The sequence below is a fragment of the Podarcis pityusensis genome (genome assembly GCF_964106645.2).
Source record: "Podarcis pityusensis genome assembly, chromosome: 8".
Lineage (NCBI taxonomy): Eukaryota > Metazoa > Chordata > Lepidosauria > Squamata > Lacertidae > Podarcis > Podarcis pityusensis.
In genome coordinates, this window is record NC_138033.1 from 50,012,478 (window position 1) to 50,031,272 (window position 18,795).

At 44.0% G+C, this 18,795-nt stretch overlaps 1 protein-coding gene across 4 annotated transcripts in view; it reads right to left on the bottom strand.

Moving 5' to 3' along the window:
- The window catches only part of GALNS (galactosamine (N-acetyl)-6-sulfatase), a 55,294-nt gene that overhangs the window by 17,102 nt on the left and 19,397 nt on the right, over positions 1-18,795 (bottom strand). For 3 of the 4 annotated variants that reach the window (XM_081017819.1, XM_081017822.1, XM_081017820.1), the window contains 3 exons: positions 17,741-17,844; positions 10,577-10,713; positions 9,104-9,206 (listed from right to left, as the gene is read on the bottom strand). In XM_081017819.1, coding sequence (XP_080873945.1) covers positions 9,104-9,206; positions 10,577-10,713; positions 17,741-17,844 — 344 coding nt within the window. Of the gene's footprint in view, positions 1-6,793; positions 6,833-9,103; positions 9,207-10,576; positions 10,714-17,740; positions 17,845-18,795 lie in introns of those variants that run through there. The other variant, XM_081017821.1, reaches the window with a different exon arrangement.

Sequence of the window (18,795 nt, forward strand, 5' to 3'; positions counted from 1 at the left end):
TCTGGTCTATTCCATAAGCCAAACTTTTATTTGCAACACACACACCATCACTAACAGGGCACTCGCTGGAGTCAAGAGCATGATGCAACGAGCTCTCTTTCTGCACCACACCCCCATGCACCACATCCTTCTGAAAAATTAATTATGAAGAGAGGAGTTCATTACAGTTGTGTCTGCTGGATGCTCTGGTGGCAGTCTGGATGTTGCTCAGAAAGCTGCATCCTCATGTTCCGGTTGGCTGGCAACTTCCATGTAAAGATGGAAACAAATCCATCTTTGTTGTGTGCAAATGTGCATTTGTAGACTGCTTACACCAATCTGAATCTCAAAGTGGTCTATCATAGAGGGGCATGATCCTGTGCAGCAGGAAGTATCCACCCATCACCCAACATCTCTGGAAGAAGAGTTAACTGCTAGAAATCCCCCTGGACTAGTGTGTGTGTGTTTTAAACCACCCACAGAATGGCTTCATTCACCTTGCCCAACTTCTAACCCAATACTACAATGGCAGCATTTCCAATTACCAGCATTCTCACACTGACTGAGTTGAACTACCCAGTCTGCAACATCTATTTTCAGCCTGAGTGAATCTTCCCACTAAAGGAGCTGTCAATGGGTTAGTAGGATACTTTTAAATAAATATGGCACAAGATCAGCAAATGAGATGCCAGCTCAATACACATGGGCCCTAGAAGTGTCTCTTTGAATACCAGTCACCAAGTATGTTCTTACTTCTCCTCTTGTAGGTAACAGACCACATTTCTGCCTATGGGGGGGGGAGCTGCAGATGCAAAAGCTCCCCTCATTCAGGAGAGCCTAGAAGCAGGAGGAGAAAACACATGGTCACCTAGAAACAGCCTCCCATACATCTACACCGGCCCACCACTAGTTGCCTGAAACTGATGTTTTAGGTAACCGGGGAAGGAAGGAGAATCAGAAGGAGAAGCTTGGGGCCGGGAGGAGAAAAGACGAAGAGGCTGCCCTGGAACTGCCTTGCTTTTCCACCAACCATGTGGCAAAAGCTAAAAAAAAGATCATAGGTGGGCAACTGGCAGGCCAAGAAACCAAGAATGGGTCTGCATGCAGCAAGAGGAGAAATTGGGACCAAGATGGCAGAATGGACTGGACCAATTTAGAGGACAGGCAGAGAATTGCATTTCTGAATGCTCCCCTAGGCACAAGACAAAATAAAACCCCCAAACTAAGCAAATAGAATACGAGTGCAGCAGGAAGAGAAAAGAGGCAAAACCCTTTTCCTAACGCTCTCTTATTTTCCAGGACTTTCTGCATGCAGAGCAGGTGCTCTGCCGCTGAGCTGTGACCCTGCCCATTTGCAGACAGGAGCTTCCAGCCACAGCCTGATATGGCGCTCTCTGCTCTCAGTCTCCTGCACGTGTGGACCAGGCCCTGGTCTTCTTGGCTGGGGACTGCAAGATGACAGCATCCCTTTGAAGAACACCCCTCTATTCTATGCCTCCTATAAGGTCGCCAATGGTCACAGCATCTCATTGGCATCTGGTCAATCTAGGGCTTTCCTCTGTCCCCTTCCATGAGGCTTCTAGCCTGTCCAGGTTCCTTGAAGTCACCCTCCTTGTGAAAAGCACTTACATAATACAGAGGCCAGCATGGCAAAACCCATTTAAAGGGGGGACGGGAGGGGCAGCGGCACAGCTGTACTGTTTGCACATAGAACGAACACTAAGCTGAAAGGCTCTCCACAGACGTTGGAGGGGATTTGATCGGCAAACAATTTTCTAAAAATATCCTGTGTGTCTTTAATGGACAGGCTGGTCAGTGGAGCAGTTAATATTCTGCTTTTCAATAAAGTAAGAAAGGTTAGAAGCCCATGAAATCCCATTTACCTGCACAGAGCTATAGATTCCTGAATCAGTGGCTAGAAAAATAAAGAGAGAGAGAGTTGCTTGATAAGCTGCAGCAGGCAGGCCATAATGGATTTTAAATGGATACGGAGGTGATTGACCTTTTCACCTCCTGGTGCTGGAGACCTCCGAGACCAAGCGGGGTTTGCATTTGCGTAAAGTGGAGCATTTCAATACTATTTTAAGAAGAAGAAGACGGTGACAACAGCTAATCAAAGCCAAGACGTAACATACAAGTTGTAATTTGGATGCAAATCAAAAAGGCTATTTAATTAAGAGCCTGCTAATTAGTACTGCGCTCCTCTAGTGCAAATGTTTTCGTTTGAGGTAAGAATTTATTCTCTGGGTATTTGCTTCCACGCTGCTCTGTTTACAGAGCACCCTTGGCTTCTCATGTTAAGACAGCCTTAGCATTAACGCACTCAGCTGATTGGGGGCTGAAATATATTTCCATGCAACCATGTGCAGGCCCACTACCTCCAGATGTGAGCTGTGAGTGCAGCCACCCAAGGAACAGAATGGTGATTTGCAACTGCTGCACCAGCACTCAGCTTGTGTTTGGCTTTCATTCCCAATATTAGGGCAGACCCCCAGCTCGGACCAGCAGGCAGTTCTCTTGTGCCAGCTGTGTCCCCTGTGACTGCTGCCACTTCCTTTTCATAGAATCATAGAGTTGGAAGGGACCCCAAGGACCATCTAGTCCAACCCCCTCCATTGCAGGAATCAAAAGGAACAACCACAGAGGAAGCAGGGGCTCCCCCAGCGTGCTTCCTCTGCAGTCTGCTCCAACCCTTCTGGCCACCCTGTGGCTTCTGAAGCTTGTCTGGCCCAAGGGTTGCTGTTCCCCATGTTTTCCATGGCATGTTCTGCATTGGTGGCAGCCATGGGGAATCTAACTTGCTTTAGTCACTATAAAAACAAAAGAAGGTGGAAGCGGATGTTACTCCAGATTAAGAAGGATACTCAGTTTCTTGTGTATACACACAGTAAGCACAAAAGCCATCTTGTTTTGAAAACTAAAGCCAGATGAAACAGTGAGGATTGGGCCAACCAGTCTTCTCTGAGAAGGATCTGAAGTGGCTTCTGGAAGGGATCCAGAAAGGGAACTTGCCTTCAAAAACATGGGCAGAAGTCCCCATTCTGATTTCCCTCCCTACAGTAAGGCCAAAAAAAACACAGCTGATTTTTCCTTCCAGAGATTGTTAAAAACCTAACTACATTTTTTATTTTTGATTACCTATTGATTTTTCTACGCAGACTTTGCCATAGCACACATCCCCAAGTCTACGACAGAACAGTTTGAATCTCTTAAGTATTTAAAGAAGCACCAAGTCGTCTTTGTTGCCCTGTCATCTCCACCCTAGCTTTTGTGGAAGATCAGATGTGTGTCCCTTCTGCCACCTGCCCTATTTCCCCAAAATTTTCTTCCTTCCTCCTCCTCCCCCTCCTCTTTCTTCTTCTTCTTCTTCTTCTTCTTCTTCTTCTTCTTCTTCTTCTTCTTCTTTTCTCTCTCTCTCTCTCTCTCTCTCTCTCTCACACACACACACAGAGAGAGAGAGAGAGAGAGAGACGACCTTGGTCACAGTGCTCTATGGCTGCCCTGCCAGTGCATCAATTTCCCAAGCAAATGGGCCACAGATGCTCAGTCGATATAAACATGAGGCAAAACAGCAGGCGGTTGCCAGTTGGCTCCCAGCCAAGCAGTGGAACCACCAACGTGTGCGTACGTGTGTTAACAAACGGCCTTTGGCAATCCATCACCTGGGCACGATCCCAGATCATTCTGGCCTGATGAGCAACTGCGATATCCGCCTGGCTGACACAAGGAGCGTCTCTGTCCTCTTGCTGAGGCTTCCTCATTCCAATGGACACAGCACAGGAGGAACGGGGAAAAGAGCTACGTACTAGGAAATGAAGTTATGAATGAGGAAGCTGATTGAGCCAGGAATCCTCAGCACAACCACACTCTTGGCCCTTCAAGCTCCAGCCGTCCTGTGGGAAGACAGGCTATTTCCACCGACCTGGAGGATTCCAGGCAAAAGTCTCTAGAATTAGGATGCAGAGTGAATCACCACCTAGACCCCTCCTTTGAAAATGCTATTACTATGACTTCTTCTCAGCAGCTGTTGCTTCAGCCCTGCTGAACAAAAATCGCTTTTCACATGTTAACTGTCTGGAAGGGACCGGGACCGGGGGGTGCAAATCAGAAAGTCTCCATCGGCTCTCAAGCAGAAGCGATCGATGGCTAACCCACATGCTCAGAGGACCACAATCAAATGTCATTATTTGTGAGGTTCTACTTGACTTCACACCACACACCCTCCCCCCCCCTCGCAGAAAAGGTGCTATCGATTGCTTCACGTCAGATGAGAAGGGCAATCAGAGAAGATTGCAGCATGAAAAAAACCCTTTGGCATTTTATATTAAAACAATAGGGGTCTTCGTATAAACATGGACACAAAACCTTTTAAAAATACACAGTGGCCTTTATGATAAAAAAATCATTGAAAGCTAACAAGATACGAAGCTGACAGCACCAGGAAGAAGCTGAAGCTATCGGCTAATATGCAATCCACCCAGGGGCTATGAAAAATACATCTTCTTTCAGGGACTGCAACCAGGGCTGTAGCGGGGACAGAAAAAAATGCTTTGTGGAAGGCAAGCAGAGAGGAGACTTCTGCCTTCATGTCTTGCTACGAGGAAAGCACAAGGGGCAAAAGAATGAGAGTGGAGAAGCAGTATGTGAGATGAGGACCAGGGAGATCTGGATTTTAATCCTCATTCAGCTATGAAGCTCACTGGGTGACCAGGGATTAGTCACTCACTCTCAGCCTAACCTACCTCACAGGGCTGTTGGGAAAGTAAGATGGGAGACAGCCAAGTACACCACCTTGAGCTGCTTGAAGGAAATGTGGGATAGAAATGTAACCAACAAGCCTTGAGATCCCAAAGTAACAGACAGCATTTTAATAGTCCAAGGTGGTGGTGGTGTGGAGACCCTGCCCTCCTCTTCTTGAGAACGAGACAAGACTATAGAGAAGGTGGAGAAGAAGGTAGGGACTTCCACCCAATACTGCTGCATCCTAAAGGACGTAGGACCTCCCCTCTGGCCCACAGAATCTGTGCAAGTCTGCTTCAGACTCAACCAATTCCTGCACAGAGTGCTTGTCTGTGCATAACAGTGATGCATGTCTCCATGTGGCCAAACATATTTGTCACGGGGAAGTGCTGTCAATAAATCAGCTGAGCCTCTTTCCAAGAGGAACAGGTGCATTCAAGGGCGGGGTCCTGACACTTCTAGAGCAGAAGGGTAAGCGAAGTCACAGGCCTTTCATCCTTCCAAATACTTGCCAAGAGCTTGCCGTTCCTGTGGTATCTCAAATGGATTTGCCAGTGCAGCCCAAGGTTCTTTGGTTTGCCTGCATAGGCTTAAAAGAGTTATCTACTGTACTGGCCCAGAAAATAAATGTGTCTCCAAAAATACCACAAATTTCTTTGTTATTTACTAGCATCTCCCTCCCTACACTAAACTTTCCTTTTACTCAGCACAAACCCATTCATCAGTTTCCAAGTGTTATGACAATTTGAAACTACATAGACAAGAACTACTTGTAAATCACAAACGGCTTTTTTACAGCCTCTGGCTGGCAGCTAAGTAAATATTCCTAATGCAACCCTCCCGCACAACTTACAGCTGCAAAGCGACACAGCCAGGTTTTCTTTAGTCATGCGGATTTCCTGTGGAGTGGGTTTATATTTCTTCTTTTGGCACTTTAAGGAAAACAGGTGCTCACTAAATAACATTTATATTCATAATTAAGTCAGAGAAAAATGCCAAGGTGTTCTAGCTAGAAAACAGATCATGACAAGGAAGGGGAAAACTCAACTTGGAGAACACCAGCCTAGGGCAAGACTAGGTAGTGTATGTGAGAGAGACAAGTCATATTTTTCCCTCCTCTATTATATACCCAGTAATATAGTCCATTTGGTGTGATGATGCAGGTGAGGGTGACCAGCTAGGATGGACTAAGCACCATCAAAGTTTAAGGAGCAAATGTTGTCTGTGTTTGGGACACTGAGGTTATTGGATCTTAGAATTGCAAACACCAGAAGTTAAGGAATTCAAACAAGACTTGATTTCCAGAGCAAATAAGAGTAGCCAGCATGATTTGCAAGAATGGAGCACCTTAGCTGATGAGCCAAGATGAGCAAAGAGGGGCAAACCATGGACCAGGATCCCCATCCAGAATGAAAGCTCGTATTGAATGGAGCACTTATGAATCTGTAATGTAGAGGAAAATGCTCACAGACATGGAAAGGGACCTGGGTCTTGTGAACTTTATCCACCATTGCTATTACCACAGAATGTGGAACCTTCATGAAACTTATTCATTCATCACGGGCTGGAGGAAAGAGAGCCAGGGACAGACAGCCACTGTCCCTGCCTTAAAAGACCTAAAAATAAACAAACTGGCTTGTGATGACTGTTTAGATAGGTTGAACTCCACTACAACCCCAAGAGGTGCACTCTTTTTGTCGTCACAGCTTTGAATTCACAGCTTTGCAAGTGAAAGCTTTGGGGATGCAGTTCTGGCTCTAAGGAAGCTAATGACAATACTGCATTCCCTTGGGCCAAGCACAGCCAGGCATCTGAATCAAATGGCTGATTATGAGTCACTGAGGAGACCCAACAATTGCCCATGACAAGCTCCAGTGGATCCAATGCAATGCGGGATCAGCTCATGGCTGGAATTCCGGAGTCACTTACAATTTATGCATTAGGACTCACATTTTTGCAATGAAACCAACATCTGTAATTCCTAACACCCAATTTTGCAAAGAAATCAGCTTTTGTAACTCCTAACACCCAATATCAACAATATTGATACGGAATCTGAAGGCAGTGAAACAAAGATTGTACAACAATTTCACCTTGGGAGCATTTCAAGTATCTGCAAATCGAAAGCATAACATTATTATTATTATTATTATTATTATTAAGCTGGCTTGGGTTGTAATTAATGTCTGAGCATGAGAAGAAGAATTTGAACAAATTTCAACCCCAGCTCTCTCTCTGAGCGTTGTTAATGGCTGTTCTGTCCACTAATTCTGTGCTCCAATTTTACCCACATCAACCACAGACGACATGAGCGGCAGGAAAGCAAATGAATTTTTAATCATCTCTCTGATGTACAGTATAATTGCTGACTTTTATCAACTAGCAGTTAAACAAAGACTTAGAAAGGAATAAACATTCCTTAATTGCATGTCTGCCACTGCTCACAGGAGGATAACCTTGGGAATGAGTAACTGGTCCCCATTATCTCAGCTAAGCACACACAGAAAGGCAGACATGTAGCAAGAGGCTCAGGTCAAAAATAAATGCTTCTCAACATCAGTTTGTGTGCTAGATACTTAAAACACAGCATAAAAACAATTAAACTTATCCGAGTTCTCATCTTTGCATAAAATATGGCGGCGGGGTGGGTTGCTGCCCTCTCCTGCTTCCAAATGCAACGGTCCTCCCACCATCACAAAAGGCCTATTCTCTCAAGAAAGCTAGGTAAGAAGAACCTGAGAGGACATGAAGGAGAGAAACAGAAATCTAAGGAAAGAAATCTAAAAATACTAGCAGGATTGGCACCAATGCTAAGCTTCATCAATGAACTATCACCATTGCCAGAGCAGCTTGGCAAGTGCAGCTGGAGGAAGGCTGTGACCAGATGGAAACTGGATGAGAGAGTGGATATGGGAACCTTTCCTGCAGCTACCCCCATTCTCTCTCTCATAGGAGTTTCCTTTGTCCCCCCTTCTAGCAGGTGAACCAATTTGGTTCAGGTGGGCTTTTCATTCATTTTGGTATTTGAAGCTGGTTAACTATTATGTTGCTTCTGTTTTTTTGCATTTAATTTTATTTACATGTTTACTTCTTGATTCTTTTATTGTAGTTTTAATGCTGCCAGCCACCTTGAGCACTGCTTTGGTAAATGTAAACGGGATGGAGGAAAGGAAAGGTGCAGCTAAAAAGAGGAGAGCAGCCAATGGAGAGAAAGAGAGAGCGGAGAACAAAGCCACTTCGTGAGAAGCAGCAGAGGTCAGATTGCCCTAGAGTTTGATGCATTTTTGAAGGGCGTTCTATAATTTATGGTGTGTATTTGTGGCCCATCAGAGCAAGACAGGGCTTGGTCCTTGGCCTCATCCCACTTCTTTTGGTGCGTTGGATACTAGGACCCCTGGAATCGGGTGCTGGGCAAGGCGTAAGCAGGTTTCAAAAGAACTTATTTCTGTGGTGGTTGAATGACAATGTGCTGGTGATCAGAAGGGTGTCAGTAGCAAACATCCACTGGGGTCTGGGAAGCCTGGCAACATCTAACGGTGGAGGCAGGAGGGGAGGGTCTCCTTATGCCAGCACAAGAAGCTCAGCACCCTGACCAGCTGCCTCTGTGCAGCAAAGCACAGAATTGGAAGCAAGCTACATTTTATTCATCCGTAGAAAGATGATCCACTCCTCCGCACTGCACGATCAAAGCTGCTGCCTGCAATATTTCTTCTGCTCAAAATTATTCTCTCTCGCTCTTAACTAAAGTCTAAACTCTGGGGCATTTGACAACTGGCAATGCCAAAAGTCTGGCAGGCTGATTATACCCTTCAAAGTGAGGCAGATTTATGCTGCTGTGGCTATTGGTGGTTCTGACAAGAGTGGCGGCGGCAATTTCTGAGATTATGGTTATTATCATTTTACATAGTTACACTTTACATGCTGTTGCTTAACAGGGCACACCAAGCCTCTCCAAATCCCCTCCAAGCCTCTGGTTCTTCCTTTACCCTCTCCTTGATGCTGCCCAGCACTTTCCTCTGATGCTCCCAGAGGCTGCTGGTGCCCAGCTCCACCTGCTGTGCTTCCGAAGGATGCTGTGCCGGCATATGCTCTACCAGAAGGAACATGACAGCAGCCAGGACTAGACAGAGACAGTCACAAAGAGCAGCAGGCACATGCACAGGCGATGGCCTCCTGAGCACCACTGTGGAAGGTGGGCTAGCCTGATCTGTACCCCCTTAACATATCCCCAAAACCATGGCTTGCATTAAACAAAAATGAAGATGGAGCAAAAGTTGACATTTTGATGATCTGAGTTTCTCTTCTGGGAGTGACGGGTGTATTTCCATGGGAGGAGGAAGACAAGCATGCAGGAGGGAAGGAGGGAGGGAGGATATTCAATTACCTGGCTGAATTGCTCCCAGGAATTGCTCCAGGTCCAGTAATGGGCCTTATAAGGCCCAACCCGTATTGCCATCATCTCGTTGCCACGGTAATAAAATATTGGCCTGATGGAGAGAGGGAAGGACAACAAGAGAGATGTACAGCCGCATGAGAAATGTAACGTGTCCAAACAAGCGGCTTCCCTCGCTTTTGGCAGCCACACAGATAAGGGAGACAAACACTTTAATGGAGCCTGGCTGGCAACTCAGCTATCACTCAGGAGCAGGTTGCCTTCTAATAGCCTCCACCGCAAGGTTTTCAATTAGCATTTTTTAAAGCGTCCATCAAGGCGAGAGTCTGAGTTTGCGTAAGCAAGAATGAAATGTTATGCAAGTCATCTTGCTGGCAATTGTTAATCCTTGAACTACCAGACTATGTAATTTCACACACAGAGCCTGATGGCTTAAAATACTCCAAAAGAGGGGGCACCTGTGTGATGGGAGCTGCAAAGGGTACAGGAAGCCAAAGTCTTCAGCGTACGGCCCTGGAAAGCCAGACTGTACAAGTGTGCTGTGAACACTGGCAAACCAGTCACAGAAAGGGGAATTTTGAACAGAACGGACAAATAATTATCTTGATATCTGCCATCTGAGGGACATCCTGCGCCCTACACCACCTTGAAACTACATTAGGGCGGGTGACAAAAATGTAGAGGAAAGGGATTTTTAAACACTATCTGTGTTTTGCTTGCATGCAAAAGATGTAAGAGAAAATTCCCCCAACCAGATATTTTCAGCGCACACAATGTGGATCAGCTGTTATTTTAAAGGAGGTTCATACTGGACCAGTACGCAGTCTATTAGCAATGAAGAAAATTCAGTGGGGAGGTCTGCATTAATTCACATTTTCAGGATGATTTCTAGAAAATAGCAGAAGGATCTGGTATAGTTTTTGCCCTTCACCTCATGTCCTGCCACTGACTCTCTCTATCCAGTATTTCTTATTACTTGTAGATGAACATTTGTTCCTAATTAGAGAGGACAAATATAATCGACATTGTATTATGGGTGTATATGTGAAGCTGCCTTATATCAGTCAAAATCACTGTAAATTGCCCTGTGATCTTCGGATGAAGGGCGGTATAGAAAAATTAATTAATTAATCAATTATAATAAATCAAGAGCACTGGTCCATCAAACCCAGTACTGTATACCACGCTGACCGGCAGTGGCTCTCCAGGGTTTTAGACAGTTCTCTCAGTCCTACTTGGAGATGCTGATGATTGAACCTAGGACTTTCTACATGCAATATGTGCTCTGCCAGGGAGCTAGAGTCAGTACAATAGCATTACTTTAAAACACCCAATCCAGCAGCCAAAATACCCGACCCATTCTAAAAATAAGAGGCTCTAAAAATATCCAACTTTTTCTGCTCCACACCAGTAATTGGAGGAGTCAAGGGATGGAAAGCCGCGAGTGTGATGTTCATAACTCACCTGTCAATTAACTTGCCTTGCAGGATGACAGGCGAAAGGTCGATTCCGTCGATCTGTCTGTCACTGGGAGGCTGCAGTCCTGCCAATGCGAGGCTGGTGGTGAAGAGATCCATCACGCTTGCCAGCTGATGACTCACCTGTTATTGACAAGACAAGAGAATTTGCAAAACAATCAAAGCTAGCAGGCCCTGAGTTGAGGGAGCTTCTGCTTCCAATGATGAGGTCTTAAGAATAGTCTCATCACCTTCCAAGATATGCAGTTCAGGGTTCGATTCTGGATTCTACTCCAGGCAGTTGGGTAAAAAGCTTGTGTTTAGGAAGCTTTTTCTCAGTTATCACCTACACTGGAAGCAGCTTACCAGGGTTTCAAACAGGGTCTTTCCAGTCTCTACCTAGAGGTATTGAGGAAGCAGCCTGGAATCTTTTTGCATGCAAAGTATGTGCTCTAAAATTCAGCAATGGCCCTTCCCTGGAGGGAAACTAAGAATCCTCATGATTCTGAAGGAAGGAATTATTAAAATAGGATCAGCGGAAGCTGCCTTTTATCAGATTCAACAGTGACTGACAACAGCCTTCTGGGATTTCAGATGGGTCTGTTTCCCCATCCTACATGGAGATGCCAGGAATTGAACCCAGAGCCTTCTGCATGCAATACATGTATTCTAATCTACAGCCATGTCCCAGCATTATTTCATTTTTACAGCTAAAATTTTGTTTTACGGCTAAAATTTTATTCTGTGAACCACCCTGAGACTTCTGGGTATAGGGCAGTATAATAATAATAATAATAATAATAATAATAATAATAATAATAAACCAAGTAGCAAGCTACGTGGCCCAAGCGTCTTTGAGGGAGGGAGTCTAATCATCCCACCTCTTGTCCTCTATACTTGTTCTTTGAACTCTTAGACCCAAACAAGCCTGGTGCCAGGCCTCCCAGCAGAGGTTTGCTAAGATACCTAAAGGAAGCTGCGGAAGCAGTAAAGTCGCACACTCACCAGTTTCAGAGCAGCATGCGATTTGGAATTTTTGGACACATTCTCATGATTGAGATGATATATAAGTTTAAAATAATTCAGGTAAGTGATGAAGTGTAGTATGGTGGTGGGGCTTTTCAGGGCGATGAGAAAAGGATACTTCTGTACAATATGGTAGTAGTTGGAACCTGCATATTGTTTTTATGGGTTCATGTTTGCAGTTATATATTTCAAAAAATAAATTTAAAAAGACCCTTTCAGAGCAGCTATCAAGGTCGAAGGCTTTTGGAAGCAGCTGCTGAGCCCAACAGGAGCAGCATTTCTCCAAGCTGGGCTCCTGTGGACCACAAGATGCTGTAAATTCTCCAAACTGCGTTTGGGCTGGAAGGGCAGCGGCAGGGGGAAGAGGTGAATGGTTTAAGGTCACTTTTTTAACAGAACATTGTGGGTAAACTCAAAGAGCCTTTGATTTCTGTCCTGAACCAATAGACTGGCCAGTAGGGAGCTGCCAGCGACTTCCTTGTACCTGCCCCTTGCTATTAAACAGAGCCCGGAGTGCAGGCAGCTCACTTTAAATGGCCAATTACATCCGTGGTCTTGCACGCTGTTCTCTCTGCGTAAAGGGGGAGAAAACTTCTTAAAAGAAATTAAACGTCAGTGTTACAGCCACTTGGTTTTATCTGTAGCACCACATTAAAGAGAAGAACCGGAGGGGGGGGGAAGTGGGGCAGGGAGGAGGTTACGATTTTTATATAAACTTTGAAGTATTTTCAGAGGAGAAATAAGGTTGGGGGGGATTTAGTATTTTCTTGCGTTGACAGCATGCTTTCATTTTGCTTGCAATTCCTGTAACAAATGGGGGGGGGGGGAGGAAGGATATTCTAGAGAGTAACAGCCCAGTGAAAAATAAATAATGAAAAACAGAGGAGCAAGATCAGATATTTCCAGTATCAGCAAGGAACAGCCGGTATTCCGCAAGTAAAGAAGAGGTTGTGTTTTTTTTAATAAAAAATGTTTTATATATATATATATATATATATATATATTATAAACTCTCGGCATACACAGAATGTCTTTAAGAAAATGAAATCCTTTTTGCTCTGGGCCACATTGCGAGAAGAAATAGCCAGCGCCAGCGTTATCAGTGCTTTCAAGCTCTAACTCTGAATCAAAGGCGACAATTAATAAAGTTGCCCCCGCCAGGAATGGAAAGGGGGAAAGCTAAATATTTGAAACTGGGTGAACAAATGTCAGGGTGTTTTTAAATAAAATCCTTTTACATTTATCACAGCAAGCAGACCTGATATCCCTGTCTAATTCAATTTCAATTTGTGCCCTGTGGGAGATAGTGAAGAAAAGGTTGCACTGCTGTCTTTGGGTTGATATGTTCTTTTCTCCTTCAGGGAGCAGAACCGGGGAGGTGGGAAGAGGGGAGCGCGCGGGGAGGGGGGGAAGAGCTGTGGCGGTGGTGGGAGGGGAAGAGAAAGGAAAGGAAAGGAGGGGGCACAGAGCAAACAGAGGATTCAAAGAACAGCAGAATACAGATTCCTGCCAGCAGGATACTTCTAGAAGGCAGAGGCAGCATGGGAAAATGTTTAAAGTTTGTTTTCGCTGGTTATGAATCCACCTGGAAAATTCAGCCAAGACTTTTGGATAGTGGGGAGAGCAAGAAATCCAGAAAGAGTGCTTGTTTATGTTCCACAACCTAAAACAGTATGGGCAAAAAAACCTATGAAAACTGACACTATGAAAACTTAGTAAGGAGGACGCTTCTGGTTCAGAAAACTCTCTTCCAGAACTAACCCAAAAAACCCCCAAATCACCCACTATTCTCTCATTCCAGTTCTGCTGTACCATGTTCCTTTATTCTTATATTTAACACACTTTCTTCAGTTTGACTAATGTATGTATACTTAGTACATTCCCCATGTCCACTCTGTTTGCACACTCAAGAATCTTGACATGCATATTGACCTTCTGAGAACTTCTGCTTTCATTTGAAGCAGTTTCTAGCCCTCATGTTTGAGAGTATAATGAGGAATGTCTGTAGAAAGCTTAAAAATGCCATCTTGAGACAAGATTACGATAGTTCTCACATGGCAGGGCAGCTAATGCCTTTTCATACCCAAACTATTTACCCCCTCTTCTATTGTTTTTCAATGTGCTAGTAGTTGCCAGAATATTCTAAATCCTGCAAATATAAATATATCCAGATTTGCAGTCTGCATCACACAGTACATAATTTAAAAGGCATATATCAATTGGGCTTCCTTCGGTACAATGAACACACAGCTCCATCTTTAACAGACACATGTGCTGCTTCTGCTGCTGTTGTTGTTTAAAAATGGTTTATAAAGCTCCACAGCTGGAGAGGAGGAAGGCTTGTTTGTCTGTGAATATCAGAGTTCGTCATGTAACAAAAAATATCTGCTCACAAACCATTCATTTGGGCAAAAAAGAGTTCATGTCAAAGGCTGCAATCCAAGACAGAGACAGGAGTATTTAAAGCCACTGGTCTCTGGGGACTAAGTGTACCTAAAATGATGTTGGAATGTAGCATTTCCTATGAAGCCTTTGACACAGCCCCATTTCCTATTTTTCTATTGCCGTTTTTGTGTCAATTTCAATACTGTATGTCACCCTTTGTTTTGTTTTTTTGTTTTTTAAAGATATTTATTAAAATTTTCAAAATATTACAAAATGAAAAAAGGAAAAAGAAAAAATACAAAATAAAAGTAGTTAAAAACAACTCAATCTTTCCATTACTTATCTTTCATTGGCTTGTTTCCCGGACCTCCTTGCGCCTCCCTTTTTTGTATTCCAATTCAGTATGTCACCCTTTGCCAGCGTGGTTCCCTTCAGTTATTTTGGATTACAACTCCCATGAGCTCCATCCAACATGGCAAGGGCTGATGGAAGCCATGGTCCAAATCATATGGAGGGCACAAGGTTGGCAAAGGCTGTTGACAGTCCTTAGGAACAGGTGCCTGTTCTCTCCTCATTCTTTGTAAACTGCCATGTAGGTGGGTAGCTCAGTATCAAATTAAAGACAGCCAAAAGAAACAAAAACAGATCAGCTTCTGTAATACAACAATGGCGGAATACAGGGTTAACTGAGGATTTTTTCTGTTGCAATACATTCCTCTGGGAAGGAGCTTTTGCCCTCTCTTCAAAAAGAGGAAACTCCAGCCACGTAAACAACTTCCACTCATGCTTGTATTGATTCCTAGATTTCCAGAGGAGTAGCTGCCTTAGTCTCCTGCAGCAAAAACAACGAAGGGTCTTGTAACACCTGAAACATCTAACAATTCTTTTCTGGCATTAAGCTTTCATGGGCTGCAGTCCACTTCATGATGCATGAGGTGTTACCTACGGATGTCCTAGAGATATTTCTGGCATTGATTATAAAGATAGGCTGTGAGCTACTTCAGCTTCAATTAGGCAACACAGTAAAGTAAGCAGTGAATTAAGCAATGCAGATATGCAATGAAAATCTGTAAATATGTCCCACTGAAATCCTTTTTTTGGAGGGGGAGCAGATAGAAGAGGTCAGGCAACAAACCTTGAAAAGAGAAAGAATGAAGAAAGAACTAGAAAAGCAGAAAAAGCACCATGCAGATCAGCAAAACATGATGCCAGAGCAGATAGGTAGAAACAAAAAGCAGCTCTTTACTTCTCACCTGCAGCAGGGAGACTATGGGGCTTCAGAGCATAAGAGGTCTTGAAAGTAAGGAGGAAACAGCAATTAACATCTATTGTGCTGTATTTCTCTATAAAATAAGAGCTGCCACCACATTCTCATGCTGGCACATGGAACAGAGGCTTTATCTCTAAAGGTGTGCAATCCCAAAAAAGGAAGCCAACTGCCCAGGAGAGTCCTTATAGGATGGTGGGTAGGAGGCACCAAGGGATGGTAGAGGGGCTCAGACGGGGCCTGCTGGCTGAGGATCAGAAGTATGTTGTGTGCAACATTCAGAGACCACTGACCTTTGCTTGCAAAGAGTTCACCTACACAAACACCTCTGAATAGAGATCAAAAGTGCTATGTTCAACATTTTAAAGAGGATGACATATTATTGTGTGCAATACCCATTAACAGTGACAAACCTGAAATCATCTTTCCACTTCATTCACTGGGTTTAAGATATCTGGAAGCATCCTTCCCAGTCAGTCAATGACATGGTACACATGTTAACATTGAGCCAAACCATGACTTAATGCAAACAAGCAAACATGATGATCACAGGGAAGAGCATGTTATGGTTGAACCTGGGCTCATTGTTTGTCTCACTCCGAACCACAAGGTGTGGCCAATGTTTGCTATTGGTTTACCACTTGTGGTTTGTCAGGGGGACAAGCCAGGATTCAGACTTAAAACTAAGCTAAACCATAATGTAGTCCCAGGCAGCACAGCAGCAACAGGACCAAGGGAGGAATGCAGCAGCCAAGATCTTCACTCTGGGAACATGCACAATTGCTCATACCCACTAAGCCATGGTGTGTGGTTTAGCGTTTTGTGCAAGCTGGGCCAATGTGTCATTCATACAGTGCCTTCTTCTCAATTTAATTAAAAAGCCTTGAAAGGAGATGTAGATTAGAAACTAAAAGTTTTCTTCGTCCAAGAGCACAAAGGATTCATAAAAGTCCAGTTTCTGAATAGCTCTCTCTCTCTCTCTCTCTTTGGAATGAAGATATCCACAAAAGAAAGAAAACGCCCATTATTTACTTAGAAACCTGTTTCCTGCAGGCTTTGATTGTTTGATCATTAATGAGCACCAAGATGGTTTCTTGCACACACCATTTTTGCCCCCTGAGGAGAGCTACCTGCTGGTTACCGTAGAGCTCAGAATCACTTCACATTTAAGCAGAGAAACAGCCACATCCTAGTACACAGACCTCCCTCAGTGCAACAGTCACCTAAAAAATCACAACCCACTTTTGCCTACTTCTTGGATGCTTTAGGACAACATGCAAGTGCTGCTTCCCTAACATGAGATCTGCTAATTTAGTATATCAGTTATAAACCCATCACTGTGCAGATACAGAAGGATTCTGTTCCAAAGGGCTCACAATTAAAGCTAAGTCAAGCTAGGGAGGAGGAGTGAGCACACATACTCCACTTTAAACATGTGCCCTGAATATTGTGCATGCACTTGTTACAGGTAACAGTGTTGGCCCTATGGAAGCGAGCCAGCAATCTGGAAGACAATTAGGGATGTTTAGGTGCATAGCTCTCATGGCAATGGCCTGGGTGGGTACCAGCAACTGTACTTTACAAAGGCAGTTCATAGTGCCATAGGTAAGCCACTGCCGTACAGCTTTAGTCCTCCCAGTCTCCCCACCCCTTACCCCTCCAATATGGGGGATAATAAAAGAGACTTCCTATGTAGGGTTACTGTAAGGATTATGCATCTGAAGTAATGCATGTGAAGTGCTTTGAACTCCTGGACTAATGTTAAATATTACTACTGTATTGTTATTTGCTTTATAGAAGGCTAAATATAAAATTAGGTAACTTTGCTCCAACAGGAGATTATCATGATTGGTGTTCCAACATTTTGCTTTGCCTTCCTACAATCTGTTAGGAAGAACTGAAGTTGTTTGTTCTAACCTTCTAGAGATACAAGGAGGAAAACATACTGAAACAGGCTGAACTGCCACTAAAAATGTCTAGGCAGGTTTGGAGAAAGGTCATTCTAACTATAAGGGTGGTGGAAGATCAACTGAGTTACCCTGATGATTATTCTAGCTGCCTAGGAACATACAAAACTGCCTTATATTGACTCAGACCATTGGTTCATATGGCTCAGTGTTGTCTGCACTGCCTGGCAGCAACCCTCCATGGATTCAAAAGGGTGCAAGAAGCACACAAAGCAGGAGGCCACACACTGCAGGAGAATGCCCATCTACAGGCCAGAGGATTGCAGTTCTCACAAAGGGGGTGCAACCAGGGAGAGCAAGACTGGAGGCAAGAGCTCAAAAGGCCCCCGTCTACCTTTAGCCTTGTTGGAGCAAGCTGCTCACTCCATAGTGCTGCAACACCAGATCTTACTGCCGTGCCTGGAAGGCTCTTCTGCAAGATGAGAACAGGTCTCTCTGACTAAAAGCCCACTAGAATTCATTAAAAAGAAAGAGACACCTTCAGAACAGACTGTAACAAAGTCATTAAATAACTGCAGACTCTCACCTGCCCAGCAGGTACATGTCCTGGCCACCAGGCAATTGCTGGCTCTCTCATGCCACCTTCAAAGGTAGTTTGCTTGCCACATAGGAAAGGGCCATTGCTACCAGCTAGAGAAAGAGAAAACAGTAATTCTAAAAGAGCTCTGGAGAGGTATGACTCAAAGGTGAAATAAGCAAAACTAAAGGGTAAAACAAACCTATTCCCCAAGGACACCACCAACAAATTTTGTTCAAGTCCTTTGAACAATGTCAATCAACATCATAGTCTACATAGCATATTAACCCTTCCATCCTGGACATTTGCAGTAGCATACTGAGTTGTGACACTGGTGTGACATCACTGAAACATCATAATGACAACATATACTTGATGTTCGTTTATTTCTTGACATTGTATTTGTGTAGCTTTTAGAAAACAAGCTTTAAGTCTCAGTTAAAGATGGTTTTTTAACCTACAAACTACCATACAAACCTTAATGCATTCATCCCCTTAAGTGTTCCAGAAGATTAGGCTCTTAATTATTATTGTTATTATTATTATTACTATTAACATTTTTATGAGTAGGGAAGGAGACTGAGAAACAGTGATTTGCTGAAGGCTATAAAGAGACAGAATGAGACCCCAGTTTCCATACAGTGGGTTGGTTAACCAATGTCAAGAGTAATTTCCAAAGTATATATTGTTTACTTCAGTCTCTTTGCATCACCATTAATTGTAATTTGAATAAAGGAGAAACAAGGTGAATAGTAGCAGACAAATTTTCCTTTCCCTCTATACTAAAGATCACAACTGCAAACAGACATAATGTTCAAAATCAGCAGCCAGTTAGCAGAGGCCATTGCTGCTCAGCTGAAAGTCAGGAGTTGCAGGAGGTCATAAAAAGAGCCAATAACCTGACTGGGATTAGAACTCGTGGCAATTCCTTCTGATCTGTATGCTCCTGAAATCAACCTCAGAGTTGCCTCTGAGACTGCGGGGATGGGATTGTTGGAATTCTGCCTGGGTCAGAGGAATGTGCCACAGCGTAGGCACCGGCAGATATTCCTGTCGACCTCCCC